Source organism: Lepisma saccharinum, chromosome 14 (assembly GCF_977018435.1).
Source record: "Lepisma saccharinum chromosome 14, izLepSacc3.1, whole genome shotgun sequence".
In the NCBI taxonomy this organism is placed as follows: Eukaryota; Metazoa; Arthropoda; class Insecta; order Zygentoma; family Lepismatidae; genus Lepisma; species Lepisma saccharinum.
This window is the reverse complement of record NC_139242.1, coordinates 49,729,606-49,743,317: the sequence shown is the minus strand read 5'-3', so window position 1 is coordinate 49,743,317 and position 13,712 is coordinate 49,729,606. Positions and strand designations below refer to the sequence as shown.

Sequence of the window (13,712 nt, the reverse complement as noted above, 5' to 3'; positions counted from 1 at the left end):
TAAATGAGAACACCCAATATAGCATTAGAAATGCCGTGTATGTCAAAGAATGTATTGAAAAACTGAAGATTGATGATGAAGATGTAATAAGTAGTTTCGATGTTATTAACCTATACCCAAGTGTATCGAGAGGGAAGGCAGGAGACTGTTTACAGAGGTGGCTATTAGAAAAAGGAAAAGACATCCTAACAGCCTGGGAGTATGTACGATGGTATAACCTTGTAACGGAATATAACTTTTTCTACGTCAATGACAAAATTTATAAAGATAAAGAAGGTTTGGCGATGGGAAACCCCATTTTGTGTATAGTAGTGAGCATCTTTATGCATTTCATAGAGAAGGCAGCTTTGGGAAGAACGGGAATAGGTATTAAATATTACGGGAGATATGTAGATGATATCTTGATTATAGGAAAGGGGTTAGCACTGAACAAGTTCTTTGAATAAATGGAAAAACAAGACGAAAGAATAAACTTCACTAGGGAAAAGTTAGTTGATAGAAGAATCAATTTTCTGGACCTTAGTATCTTGAAAGAAGGGAATAGGATTAGAACAGGAGTACATTATAAACCCCTATCGGAGAACCTATATATTAATAAGGAATCGGCACACCCCAGAAAAACAAAGAAAAATGTATTCCTAAACTTTTTATTAGAGCTGGTAGACTATGCAATAGTGGAAAAGAAAAAGAAAATGAAATTCGGTGGGTAAGTTAAACTTAATTGAAAAATGGATACACAAATAGAGAAATGGATAGGATTGCGAGAAGAGCACAGAAAATTATTATGAAAGAAACCAAAAAAGAGGAAGGAGATCAAAAAGTCAAAGAGAACGAAAAATCAAAAATGCAAAGGTAAAGTACGTTGGCATCCCTTACCATCAAAATGTATCCGAAAAAATTGGAAAAATAACAAGGGATTTCAGGATCGTTTGTGGGATGAAAGCCCCAAAGAATGTCGAAAAATACTTAACCGATTATAAGAAAGGAAGGATGACTAAGGAAATACCAGAAAAACAGAAGGGAGTATTTCAAATAGAATGTCAATGTGGGAAGGAGTACATAGGATAGACTGGTCAAAATATGGGTAAAAGATGGAGCGAACATGAAAAAGATATAAAAGAAAAAGTTCCCAAAACAGGCCTCAAGGAAGACTGAAAGCGGACATGGAATTGCAAAAAAGGAAATCATTAGAAACAAAAAGAGGAAGTTAGGAAGAAATGTGTACGAAACAGCGAATATTTGTAGAGGGGGGAAGAATAATCTTAACAGGAATGAAGGAAATTTAGAAGAAGGGTGGATCAATTTCCTCAAAAAATGGGACAAAGCCTGGAAGATTGCACCCAATATCAGTTTCCACGTCACTCCGGAAGTTATCCAAGCTGCTCGAGAAGAACGAGAATTTATGGTGGATTTTGTGATGCAATAAGGGGAAATAGGAAAATAGAGGGGAGAGGAAAGTGTTCATGGAGGAGTGACCTTCATGTAGAATAGGAAGCACAGTTGAGCAGGAAAGGCCTAACCTGCAAGTTGTATATAGTGATACATACAGTATTTTAGTTTTTTAACGTTGTTAACATGAGAATAGGTTAATTGTGCAAGTTTTTAGTGAACGACGACCTTTTTATATACGTCTGGGGTGGGGATATAATATTTGAAATGTATCCACACCAACCCTTGTCCACAATCCTTCTATTACATTTTTTCGTGGTACTATGCTAAGTACCTAATATTTTCATACGAACCTGAAGAAGGGGATAGTTAATCTCCGAAACGTAGTTCTAAGGAAAGAAAAATAGGAACAACATACTCACATACGTAAGTACATTTTTTAAAGTTAATTTTTAACGTCTTTTTATATTATATGTTCATAATTGCAGTATCTAGCTGCCCAGCAGTTAGCTGAGGAACAAGCAAGACACATTGAGATGATGGACATGGAAAACAACAGGAGGTCTGATGAGTTTAATAATGAGCTTCAGAGAGTCAAGGTTTGTCATTGATTATATTTTTTTATATCTATCTATATCTCTACCTCCCCCTCATGAGAGCTGGTCAAGTAGTCCAATCTATCTTCTATTGTTACATTTTCAACCACCGACTGAAAATATGCCAAGACATCACCTCTAAAAACTGTAGTGACAACAGCACTGGCTGTTGCACCAGAACAATCCATCACCCTATTTCATCAAGTAGATTTTTAATTCAGTAATAGAAAATTGTGTGTCTGCATCAAGCAGTTTCTTCATAAGTTCATTTTGTTTTGCTTTATTTTTTTTAAAATCATATTGCTATTACTTCTTGTGTCGTGATCTCGGTCTGAAAGGAATTTATTCTGCATTCAGTATTTGTGATGTTACCTAGTCTGTCCATAAATACTGTTACAAACTTTCGGCTTGGACTGTACATTTGGTAGTCAGGCTCATGAATCATGCTTGTGCTGAAGTTCACTCCTGACCATTGTGTGTTCATCTGTGAAAGAGCAAATGTGTATCTTCTTGTGCTTAGCCTGGAGTGGAGCGAATATGAAAACAGGGTAGCCATAATTGCTCTGTATATGGTTGGGAGGTCACTTACTGAGATTTTCCAGCCTCTAAAAATCCCGAAGACCAGCAAAAGGTTTGTGTATCAGACAATCCAGAGATTCACTGGTATTGGTAGCATGAAAGATCGCCCAAGAGTTGGTCGACTTCACACCATATGAACAGCTACGCCTGTTAAAGCAGTGATCCCTCGCATCCGCCAAAATCCCATCCAGAAGCAAGCGATAATGGAAGAGGAACTCAACATTTCACAACAATCAATGTTCAGGGTACTTAATGAAGATCTTGGAATTGGAGCTTAACGGTGGAGTATTGGAAATTTCCTGATGCCACAAGTGAGGAAGCAGAGGAAACTGAAATCAAGACTGCTCCTGCCACGGTACATTGCCAATGGACATTGCAGGATTCTCTTCTGATAAGAAATTGTTCACCAGTGAATAAAGTTTTAACTGCCAAAATGAAAGGGTGTATACTCTCGAAAAGTTTGAGGGAGAGAGTTCCCAAAAATCAGATGCCACCAGCTCCCCTCAGTCATGGTTTGGTGGAGGGTGAGCTATGAGAGTTCCACCAGGCCTCACTTTTGAGAAAAAGGGCTTAAAAGCCGTGCGAAAGTGTATGTGGAAAGTGTCCTGGACCCTCTCTTGACACTTGAACCAATCAATGTTTCACAATGAGTCGTGGATGTTCAAGAAATATTCTGCCCCAGCTCATAAGGCAAGGATGACACGATGGTGACTGGAGACCAGTGTACTCGATTTTACCTTGGACTACAAACTGTGCCCAGAGCTAGAGGGGACTGTCTGAAAGAAGAGGCACCCTATAATTGAAAGTTAAAAGCACTCCTTGATAGCAGCAGGGGCGGACTTTCCCATCAAGACCACCCGTGCTGCAATAGATGCCTGGCCAGGAAGACTTTGAGCCTGTGTGAGAGCGTAAAGTGTACATTTTGAAAACGATTGGTGCTATTTGTGTGTAATATATGTAAGTGTAACATTCTAAAAGAACATTTAAATATCTTAAACCATATTCAGTTTATTCACAAAATAGTGTGTAACAGTATTTATGGCCAGACTAGGTAGTAATTCAGTGTTCCCATATACCTGGAAATCTCATGGAAAATTATCTAATTGATCGATGAGTCTCACTGAAGCATACACGAAGGACTAGAATATGTTCCACCCTTATAATTACAACTAATAAGTAATTATAACTTTAATAACTTGTTTTATACAAGCTACTTTGAAGATATAGGTGTTAGAGTGCACGTCAAATCTCCTGCATATGGCGATAGCCAATAGCAGCACACTGCAGCGGTGCCATGTCGAAATTTCAAAAAAAAAGATACAGCGTGGTTGAGCGAAACACCTTGTCACTGAACTAGGCCATGCCGCACGTCTGTGATTCGCTGGTGCTATTCAGCCGTTCAAGGCCATATGCAGGAGATTTCACACGGACTATAGGTATATGCTTATTTTGCATTATAGATTAAATGATATTGTGTACATTCATAAACTGTTGTCACACATGTGAAAATATTTGTTCTACATATGATGTGTTTGAAATTTTAATTTGTTTGTAAAAGTGTACAAAAACCTGTAACCTTAATCCTTAAATATATGCACAGAGATGTCATTTTATTCTTGAATTAGTTTTATTATTGGTACAGAAAAGTGAATTGATATCAATTTCTTGTCGATACTGATAAACTACCAGTATAAAATGATAAAAGTTGAATAGTAGTGTTGCGTGCCTAGTTGGCTGAACACAATCATTTACCTGGAATGAATTAGTTAGCGGAAGCAATATCAGGTGGCAGCGCGACAGAAAAGTGGAAAGAAAGTTGATTAACGAAATTGGAGGAGACAAAAGATGATTGTATCAATTATAACAAACGAAAGATATACAGTCCGTCCAGTGGGACAGGTGACTGATTCTTTTGCCATGGAACCACCAGTGCCATCTATGGAGAAGTATATGTACTACGTAGCAACACATTTATACTTTCTTCCAGCAAAGTTGCAAATTGCTAGCATCGACGGTCGACGCGTACGGATTTTGTGACTGACAGTACCTGCTGAACGTCGGTCGAAAACGGAGCAATGGAGCAACGTCCCAACATTAAATTCTGTTTTAAATTGGGTAAAAGTGCAACAGAAACGTTTCAAATAATTCAAACTGTTTACGGTAGTGAGGCATTGAGCCGTAAGAATGTGTTTGTGGTATGCAACATATTGTGATGGTCGGGAGAGCATTGAAGACGATCAGTGACCAGGACCATCAGTGACTGTGCGAACTGACGAAAATGTCCAAAAAGTAGCGGAGATTGTACGCAAGGATCGTTGTGCATCTTCAAGGCTCATCGAGGATCTTACTGGAGTGTCTGTGCACGGTTGTTTGTGCCACACTGTGAACGCTGATTATTACGTGGGTGTTTTGCATCGTCTATTGGCCAGGATTCGTAGAGTTCGGCCTGAATATCGGGAACAAGGCTCATGGTCTCTGTTGCACGATAATGCACCCATGCACAAGAGCAGGTTGGTATGCCAGTTTTTGGCCAAAAAAGGGGATAGTGGAGTTTGATCACCGCTCATATTCTCCAGATTTAGCTCCATGCGACTTCTGGCTATTTCCAAAACTGAAATTGGCATTGAAAGGAAGGCATTTCAACACCATTTCAGACATCCAAAAGGTTTCGACCGCAATTCCAAAACAGGAATACCAAGACTGCTTCACAAAGTTCTACAACCGCTTCAGTGCATGTATTGATTCACAAGGTGTCTATTTTGAATAAACGTTATTGTAAACTACCAGTCCACAACATCTTGTCTTTCATTTCTCATTAGTCACCTTTTCCACTGGACGGACTGTGTAAATGAATACGGATTAAAAGATTGTATACAAAGGATAGGAAGTATAAATTGAAAAGGAAATTATAATGATCAATAATATGAACATAGATTGAATGTATATTAAAGTAAGGAAGTCGGGATGTTATTTCAAAATCTCGTCTTTCGATCTTTGATCAAATCTTTTCTTCGGTTACCTCTGACGAGGAGTATATCGCTAGATTTTGGTTGATTTGTCCTTGGTGGCGCTATAGTTATCTTTAGCCGCCCTAAAGCCGCGGTAGCCATTTTAGACACACTGGGCCACAGGTAGCGCTTTTTCTTAGAGATCCTGGGTTTTCCCTTGTTGGTTTGAGATAGGAGGTGGCGCTATATCCAGATTTGTCGCCCCTGAATATCTTTGAGCTTTTGTTCAGGTCTTCATGCCTAGGTTTGATTGATTGAGTTGATGTTTTTGTTTAAGTCCACTTTATGCACAGTAAGGTTAATTGGGACTGGACCTACAGTTTAAAGTGGGATCCAAACCACAATGAGCCTCCATCAGGTATCAAACCCGGGACCCCTTGATTACAAGGTGACAGCGCTACCACTGCGCCATCAGGGAGGCCCCTTCATGCCTAGGGAAAGGGCATAAGGAGAAATTAAAGATTGCTGTAAATAGAAGAAATAGATGATTGCTGTAAATAGAGGAAATAAGAAGTAGATAATCATCCTTCAGAAGAAGGAAGAAGAAGGTGACCAATCTTCCATCTCTGGAAGAAAGAAGAAGAAGAAAGAAAAAGAAGCCAATTTGCCTTGCATCTAAGAAGAATCTAATATATATATAATATAATCCTCATATAATCTCTGTAAACTGTGAAGATTTTCAAAATATAGAACTTTATTTCTTATATCCCTTGGCATATATCTGCTTTTGGATTTACATTCTCAAAGAAAGAACCTATTACCCTGAAGATATTGCAGCCGTGATATATTAATTTAAGCAGTGCACACAAGGCACGTATCATAGGTGGCTCTCACAACGTGGGGCATACTTGAATGTAAGTAGCAGTAGAAAAATAATAAATATTATTACCATGGTTATAAATGTTATTATACTATAATAAATATTATAGACTAACAATAATAAATTTTATTCAAAATAATAATTATTATTATGTAAATAGGGAGACTTGATGCACCAAACGAGTGAATACCAGCACAACTATTTTGTAATTTCCATTATTTCTTTTGCATTTTATGCAGTTAGTATCTGAAATGCATGTCCTGTTGAAGAAAAGTCTTTATATGTTAGGGGGATTTTTTTTTTCATAAAGTTTGTTGTGTGACCTCTCACCTACAACTGTAATTACATGTATTAGAATTTTGGAAACTATGGAACCATTTGTCCTTTGTGTGAAATGGTAGAATATAATCTTGTTCCTGTATTTTTCACTCAGTGTTTTTGATCCAATGCATTTTTACTTTGATTATTGTGTTCGAATACTAACTAAATGAACTTTATTTCTGTTCTTAACAATAAGAGTAACAAACTTTCTGCTTTCTTGTATCTTTAAATGAACAATGTCAATTTCCAGAAGGGGGGTCCACCGACCCATTCGACCCCTCTCCCGAAACCCATGGTTTTATGTTACATGCAATATCTCATTAAAATTAACACTAAAATAGCAAATTTCTTTATTATCATCTTTTTCTTCATTTCAAGGACATATTATTTCATTTAGTGTAAAATATGACATGAAATGTTTTTCATTAGTATTTATTTTAGTTCTTTGAATGCTGCAATTCTTTCAGACCCACTTCCAAGAAAAGCTGGCTGATATGTCTCCATTGCCTGATCTGCTGAAAGCAACGCAGTGTAAATTACAAGAAGCGCAGCAAGTTCGAAACATGGCTGAGAGAAGGTGTGAAGAATTAACTCGTCAGTTAAATGAGGCGAATGGAAAGGTAATTAAAATATCTAAATATACAAATTTTGTTCGAGATGTTTCAGGTTTTTCTATTTTTAAGTTCTTGTACTGGTATACAAGGATCATTTAAAGAAAGAAGTGATTACATTCTCATAACTGTCTACATATATAACTGTATTCCTTCGTAATTGTCTCCAGCCGAGTATAGCACATGTTGCCAAATTTCTGGCAATTTTCTCACATCTTCAGCAGAATATTTTTTCCATACAATGCTGAGGGACACCCTATATCATCGGGGGTCTTGAAACGACATCCTCATAGAGGATCTTGTAGCTTCCGAAACAAGTCATAGCCACAAGAACTTATGTTCAGACCAAGGGGAGGGTGCTTTAGCACTCTCCAATCCCACCACTCGAGCAGTTGCCCCACTGAATTTGCAATGTGACACCTTGAGTTGTGGTGCAGCACAATCGGATGTCTTGCCAGAAGCGTTGGGCATTTCCAATGAATAGCTGGACGAAGGTGGTTCTTCAGAAAGGTGATACTCACTGTTTACGGTAACTCCCTGCGGTACTCTGTGACAAAGAAAAAATGACTTCGTAGTTGTAGGCAACAAAATGCATTGCCTTAATGTTGCCTGGTGCTTGTTGGAACTTTCGTTGTCTTTGCAAATCCGCATGAAGAGCCGCTTAACAACTGTTGGATATTGAAGTGCCTCATCACCACAAACTTCCACAAGTTCTCTATGACACTTAACAGCATTTCTTTCATGTGCAACTTGAATTTTGATGAATGCAATTTGTTCTTTTCGTGAGAATATTGTCTTCTCAATACTACAGTCCCTGCAACGCTGTCACCACATTCCAATCTGTGGAACTATGACATGTCACGTGTAGAGGCTGGAATAAAGCCATTATCTGAATCCACGATTAATTGTTGCGACCATTACTAGTGGACATATTGCTGAGTAATCACTTTTTGAAAAATGATTCTCATATATTTAGCGACGGTCCAATGAGGGTCACCATCAACCCATGCCAGAGCATCACAACATGATATGATGAGTCAAAGAATAGAAATCCAATGGCAGCATGCAGAAACGGAAGTTTCCAGATCGGAGAAGGCACATTCTCTGGCATCCTGATGCTTCTCAGTGCAGTGCCTGCTGCATCTCCTGAATGGAACCCATTCGGATAAAGACCTCCACTGTCACGATTCGTGTCTGAGTAGGTGAACATTCGATTGCAGACTGATTGCAAGACTTGCAGCTGCCTAAGAATGGGAGACTTCTGGCATGCACACTTGCTTTCTGACAGGATAGCTAACTGATATTGGTAGATGCGATGTGCGCCACCTGTGTGTGTGTGTATATATATATATATATATATATATATATATATACACACACACACATTATATTGATGTACGAGTATGTTAATATTTCCACTTGTTACAAACTAGTAATTTTGAAAACCCACGGATAACAAAGTTTATTTGATAACACGTTTTGTGATTTGTTGAGAGGAAATGTTCAACATGTGTTTTGTAAATGCTGACTTTCTATAATATCAGAACAACAAGCAACAAAAAAAGGAGTGAAACTACTTGGGCTATAGTTTCCAGCTCAGTGCTGCTTGAAAGTAGGCACTGTCTACATCGTCAGTTTTTCCAAAGGCAACAGATACTGTTGCAGTATCACTGACATACAATTGCACACAGGTAAAACGATGGAAGCAAAAAATCAGGCAAACCCAGAGATGGCTTAGTAGCCCAGTTGTTATAGCAGTGAGACAATATGCAAGAGACCTAGGTTTGAATCCTGATTTTTGGGGTCAAACATGTATGTTCTCCAAGTTAACATTAAGTGTGTAATTTGATTTTATTTTCTTCAATATCAAAATTTTAAGTTTTTGATCATTAACCTATATTTAATTTTTGCTAGCTTGGTATGAACAATGGTGCAGATGATGGACGCAACAACCTCCAGAAGCGATTAGATGCTTGGGAGAATAAGTATCATGAATTGCAAGAACAGTATTGTAAATTGAAGTAAGAATTTACTCACCATCTGCTAATAATTATGCTTGACGTAGTGTAAGAAAATATTTTGCAGTTGTGTAGTTTACCATTAAATAAATATTTAATTTATTTGTTGTAATGTGTGCTCCATTATCTTTGTTCAAGCTTCCCTGTTGTAGGATAGTACTGTGTACGATGCTCCCTCATCTGTGGCCCAGTACCTCATGTTATGCCGGTTGACAGATCCGCTCAACTCAAAGGTAGCTTCATCGGATAAACAAGTCCACCACAGAAATCGATTATTTCTTTCGAATCGTAGCATCATTTCCCGCAGTATTCAAGTCTACGATCATACAGTGTCAAATGCAATTAGTCTGGAGATGTTAGAGAATGTTTCCAATGGTGTGTATCTTCGGTTGGGACTGTGCCAAGGAAAGGGGGGATACCAATTTGAGCAGGAAATGAATTGAGTTTGGCAAGAACACCGAATGGTGAGAGGCGAGGGGACTCACCTACAACAAGCACCCCAATGGGAACAAAATACTACTACATCCACTTCGTTGTTCCTGGTTACGTGAAATGTAGTACAGAAACCCAGTTATTTTCTTACGTAGAATCCGATTCTACAATACAAAATGGAGGTTTCCATTTCAAATTTCACAGTTGCCCCCTGCCCCACCCCCCAGGGGGTGGGGGTGGGGAATCAAGTGTGATATCATTGAATAACTTTCTTTCACTTATTAAACACATATTTTTTCGTTTTCCGATTCGATGTGTATTTATCACGATATTTGACCGTTCCGTGACTTTTAGACCACCCGGTATATATATAAAAATGGATAAAAGAGAGGAGGGCTAATAGGGCTAAATAAAAGAAATTCAAATTTTTTCACTGTCTTGTGAGTGTTTCCTTTCTCTTTCTTTGCTTTTTACATACAGGGTCCGGCAAAGGAGTTAGATGGTTTTGAAATGTGAATAACACACCTAATTTTCAAAGGTACAGAAATGTATTACTACAGAAATACAGGTTATTGTATGCCATTTTTATTTACCACGACAGTCCGTGCAAAAAAAATTAAAAAATGATGCCTTCAATTTACTTCTATACACATTCGAAGGCCTTTTTTCTTTCCTTTTAAATTACCTACGTAAGATCTTGAGTCAGCGCTTTGTCTGTTTGAACAATTGAAAGAAATTCAAATCAACAATCGGCGATCCGGTAAGAAGTTGGTAGCCTGCTTAACTGTTTGCCATCCCAGTAAGTATGGAGCCCTAGAATGTGCAACATCAAGCGTTTGTTGTGAAGGGATTCTTCAAGACTGGAAAATCTGTATTGAAAATGCAGCGCAGCATCTTTATCAACGTCATTTTCATGTGGCACGCCATGGGCATGTACGAAGCTGCAACACTATCCTCACTTGGGTGCAGAATTTCAGATTGACAGCATCAGCTGTGAATAGGTCACCACCTGGCCGTGTTCAAACCCATGGCATGCCACATGAAAATGACGTTGATAAAGATGCTGCGCTGCGTTTTCAATACAGATTCTCCAGTCTTGAAGAATCCCTCCACAACAAACGCTCGATGTTGCACATTCCAGGGCTCCATGCTTACTTGGCTAACAAACAGTTAAGCAGGCCACCAATTTCTCACAGGATCGCCGATTGTTGATTTGAATTTCTTTCAATTGTTCAAACGGACAAAGCGCTGACTCAAGATCTTACGTAGGTCAATTAAATGGAAAGGAAAAAGGCCTTCGAATGTGTATAGAAGTAAATTGAAGGCATCATTTTTTTTTACACGAACTGTCGTGGTAAATAAAAATGGCATACTACAATAACCTGTATTTCTGTAGTAATACATTTCTTTCTGTACCTTTGAAAATTAAGTGTGTTATTCACATTTCAAAAAAAAAAAGGGGCCTCCCCCATGGAGCAGTGGTAGCGCCATTGCCTTGTAATCAAGGGGTCCCGGGTTCGATACCCGGTGGAGGCACAAGTGGTTCGGATCCCACTTTAAACTGCAGGTCCAGTCCCGATTAGCCTTACTGTGCATAAAGTGGACTTAAAACACCAACTCAAACCAACTCACATTTCAAAACCATCTAACTCCTCTGCCGGACCCTGTATATATATATATAGTATATATACATACACACATACATACATGAGTGATTTCTTTTTAGGGCTGAAACAGCTCGTTGGGAAGAAATTGCAACACAGAGTAATAGACGATTGGATGAGAAGCTTCAAGAGAACGACCAACTCAAGAAGCAGCTGGAGACCATTCGAGATGATAATTCACGGCAATATACCAGATCTAAAGACCGATTTGACGTCCAGCGTCGCAATTATCAGGGTCAACTGGCAGATTTGGAGAGGCAACTGGTCCAGAGTCGTGCTTCTACTCGGTCAGCAGTTAAGGAAAAGGAAGAGGTAACTTTTTTAATTTACAGAAAGGATGTTTTTTTAGTGATAAAATTACAAAGTCCCTCGTAAAATATTCAAACATTGTAAATAAAACTATTTCCTCTGAGAGGGTGTTAGTCCTTTTTATGTTCAACTACTCATCTCCACAGTGCATATGCTGTTACTGGCGTTGCTTCTATTCATCAAAACATTTTTAGAATTCTTCTTTCAAGATACTGCACAGTACTGCTACCAAATTTTCCGACTCGGGCAACCTTTCAGTGCTATTTTTATTTTGGGAATTGAAAGTTTGCCGATGATAGGTCAGAGAGTAATCAGTTTATGGAAGTACTGTGCTTTCATGTTTCACCAATGCTGGTGGATTAATAGTGCAGTCTGCAAAGTTACATGGGTATATTTGTCAATGTCATCTCCCAATATCAGGTCTTTTTTTTCTGATAGCCTCACAAAGCCTCACTTCTAAACATTTTTCCTTATTCATTGTCTGGCCTTGTGAAAAATTCTTATGCACAGCATCTTCATATTAATAATAATAAGCTGTTAGCATCACTTTTCATGTTTGATGTTATGGATGTTGACTGTCATGCTGAATAACATCATCAACTGAAGTCTGACCATTTTTGAAAGCATGCACCACTTGTATTCTTGAGTCTTCCTAAAATCCTCTTTCCAAAATGTTGTTTGTATCATCTTAAATGTTTCTGTAAAGAAATTCCTCAATTTGACTCAAAGCTTTACAAAAATCATTGCAACAGAAATCACCATATGCACTTCACATGTGTTGAGAAAAGAAACAGATGCAGTAATAACTAAGCACACTATCGTATTGTGGTTTACTTTAGGATAATTCACAGTCTTGCCACTGGGTTGCTGCAGCATTGGATGCATCATGCCATTAACCCTTATTGGCATGCTAATTCAAATGTTTTGTAATTTTTTCAGGACAAACCATGCATGTAGCAAAGAATAATTGTGGCACATATTTTTTTTTCTCAATATTTTGAATTGAATTGATTGAAGTTTGTTTTAAGTCCACTTTGTGCACAAACAGGCTAATTGGAAATGCATCTAGTTAAAAAAATAAAAAATAATTGTAGAACCAGTGGTGGAAAGTTAAACATTTTGGAAAGATATTTGGATAAGAAATTGTGTATAACACACATTTGCTGTTTTTATCTGAATCCAGCGAAAAGATGTTGTACTGTAACTTCTATGCATTTGATTCCAGGTTACGAAACGTATGCAAGGACAAATTAACTGTTTGAGTCAGAGCCTGGGTCAGTCGCAGCTACGAAACAACGAGCTTCAGGGATATGTGACTTTCTTAAAAACATCGTATGCTAATGTATTTCCAGGCGAAACTCCCTCTCCGCCTGCATCATCCCCTAAGCCACCAGGAGATTGTACATGCTAGCCAAAAGTGCGTTGAACCACAGAAATTTAGCATTTTTTTTGTTACTGTTGTTGCTGAAAAATTGTATTCTCTCTCTTGACTTCAAATTAAAAATAATCATTTTTATTGGATGACATTTATAATAATTCTAACGCTGGAAGCTAGTCATTTCTATTCATTTTTACTTAGTAATTGAGAATGTAATTTTCTTTATATTAAAAGCAATTTCTTGTTTACAATAAGATATATTTTATGTACAGTTTATGAATCTTTATCAGTCTGCAGAGATATACCTAAGCCTATATTAATTGTTTCTATATGTCATATTTTGCGAGTACAACTTTCATATTCATTATGTTTTTTGGATGAATTCAATTGCTATGTAAAATTTTATAACTTTCAAGCAGTGTCAGTAAAGATTTATTTTAAATATAAAATGTAACACTTTTATTTTCAGTAACAATATTGGATTCCCATCATTAATGCTTTGACATTAATATATTAAGAGTTCGTAAATTACCCAAAGTTGTGATTCACAATTAAAAGTAAAAAAAGGTAAAGTGCTCCCCTGTGCT

At 37.7% G+C, this 13,712-nt stretch overlaps 1 protein-coding gene across 1 annotated transcript in view; it reads left to right on the top strand.

Annotated features, from left to right (window-relative positions):
• The window catches only part of LOC145998870 (uncharacterized), a 140,901-nt gene extending 127,402 nt beyond the window's left edge, over window positions 1-13,499 (top strand). The window contains exons 13-17 of the mRNA XM_083135564.1: window positions 1,878-1,988; window positions 7,181-7,333; window positions 9,239-9,345; window positions 11,501-11,750; window positions 12,973-13,499. Of these exons, the coding sequence (XP_082991690.1) occupies window positions 1,878-1,988; window positions 7,181-7,333; window positions 9,239-9,345; window positions 11,501-11,750; window positions 12,973-13,158 (807 nt within the window). The 3' untranslated portion in view covers window positions 13,159-13,499. The remainder of the gene's footprint in view (window positions 1-1,877; window positions 1,989-7,180; window positions 7,334-9,238; window positions 9,346-11,500; window positions 11,751-12,972) is intronic.
• Window positions 13,500-13,712: the final 213 nt, after the last annotated feature.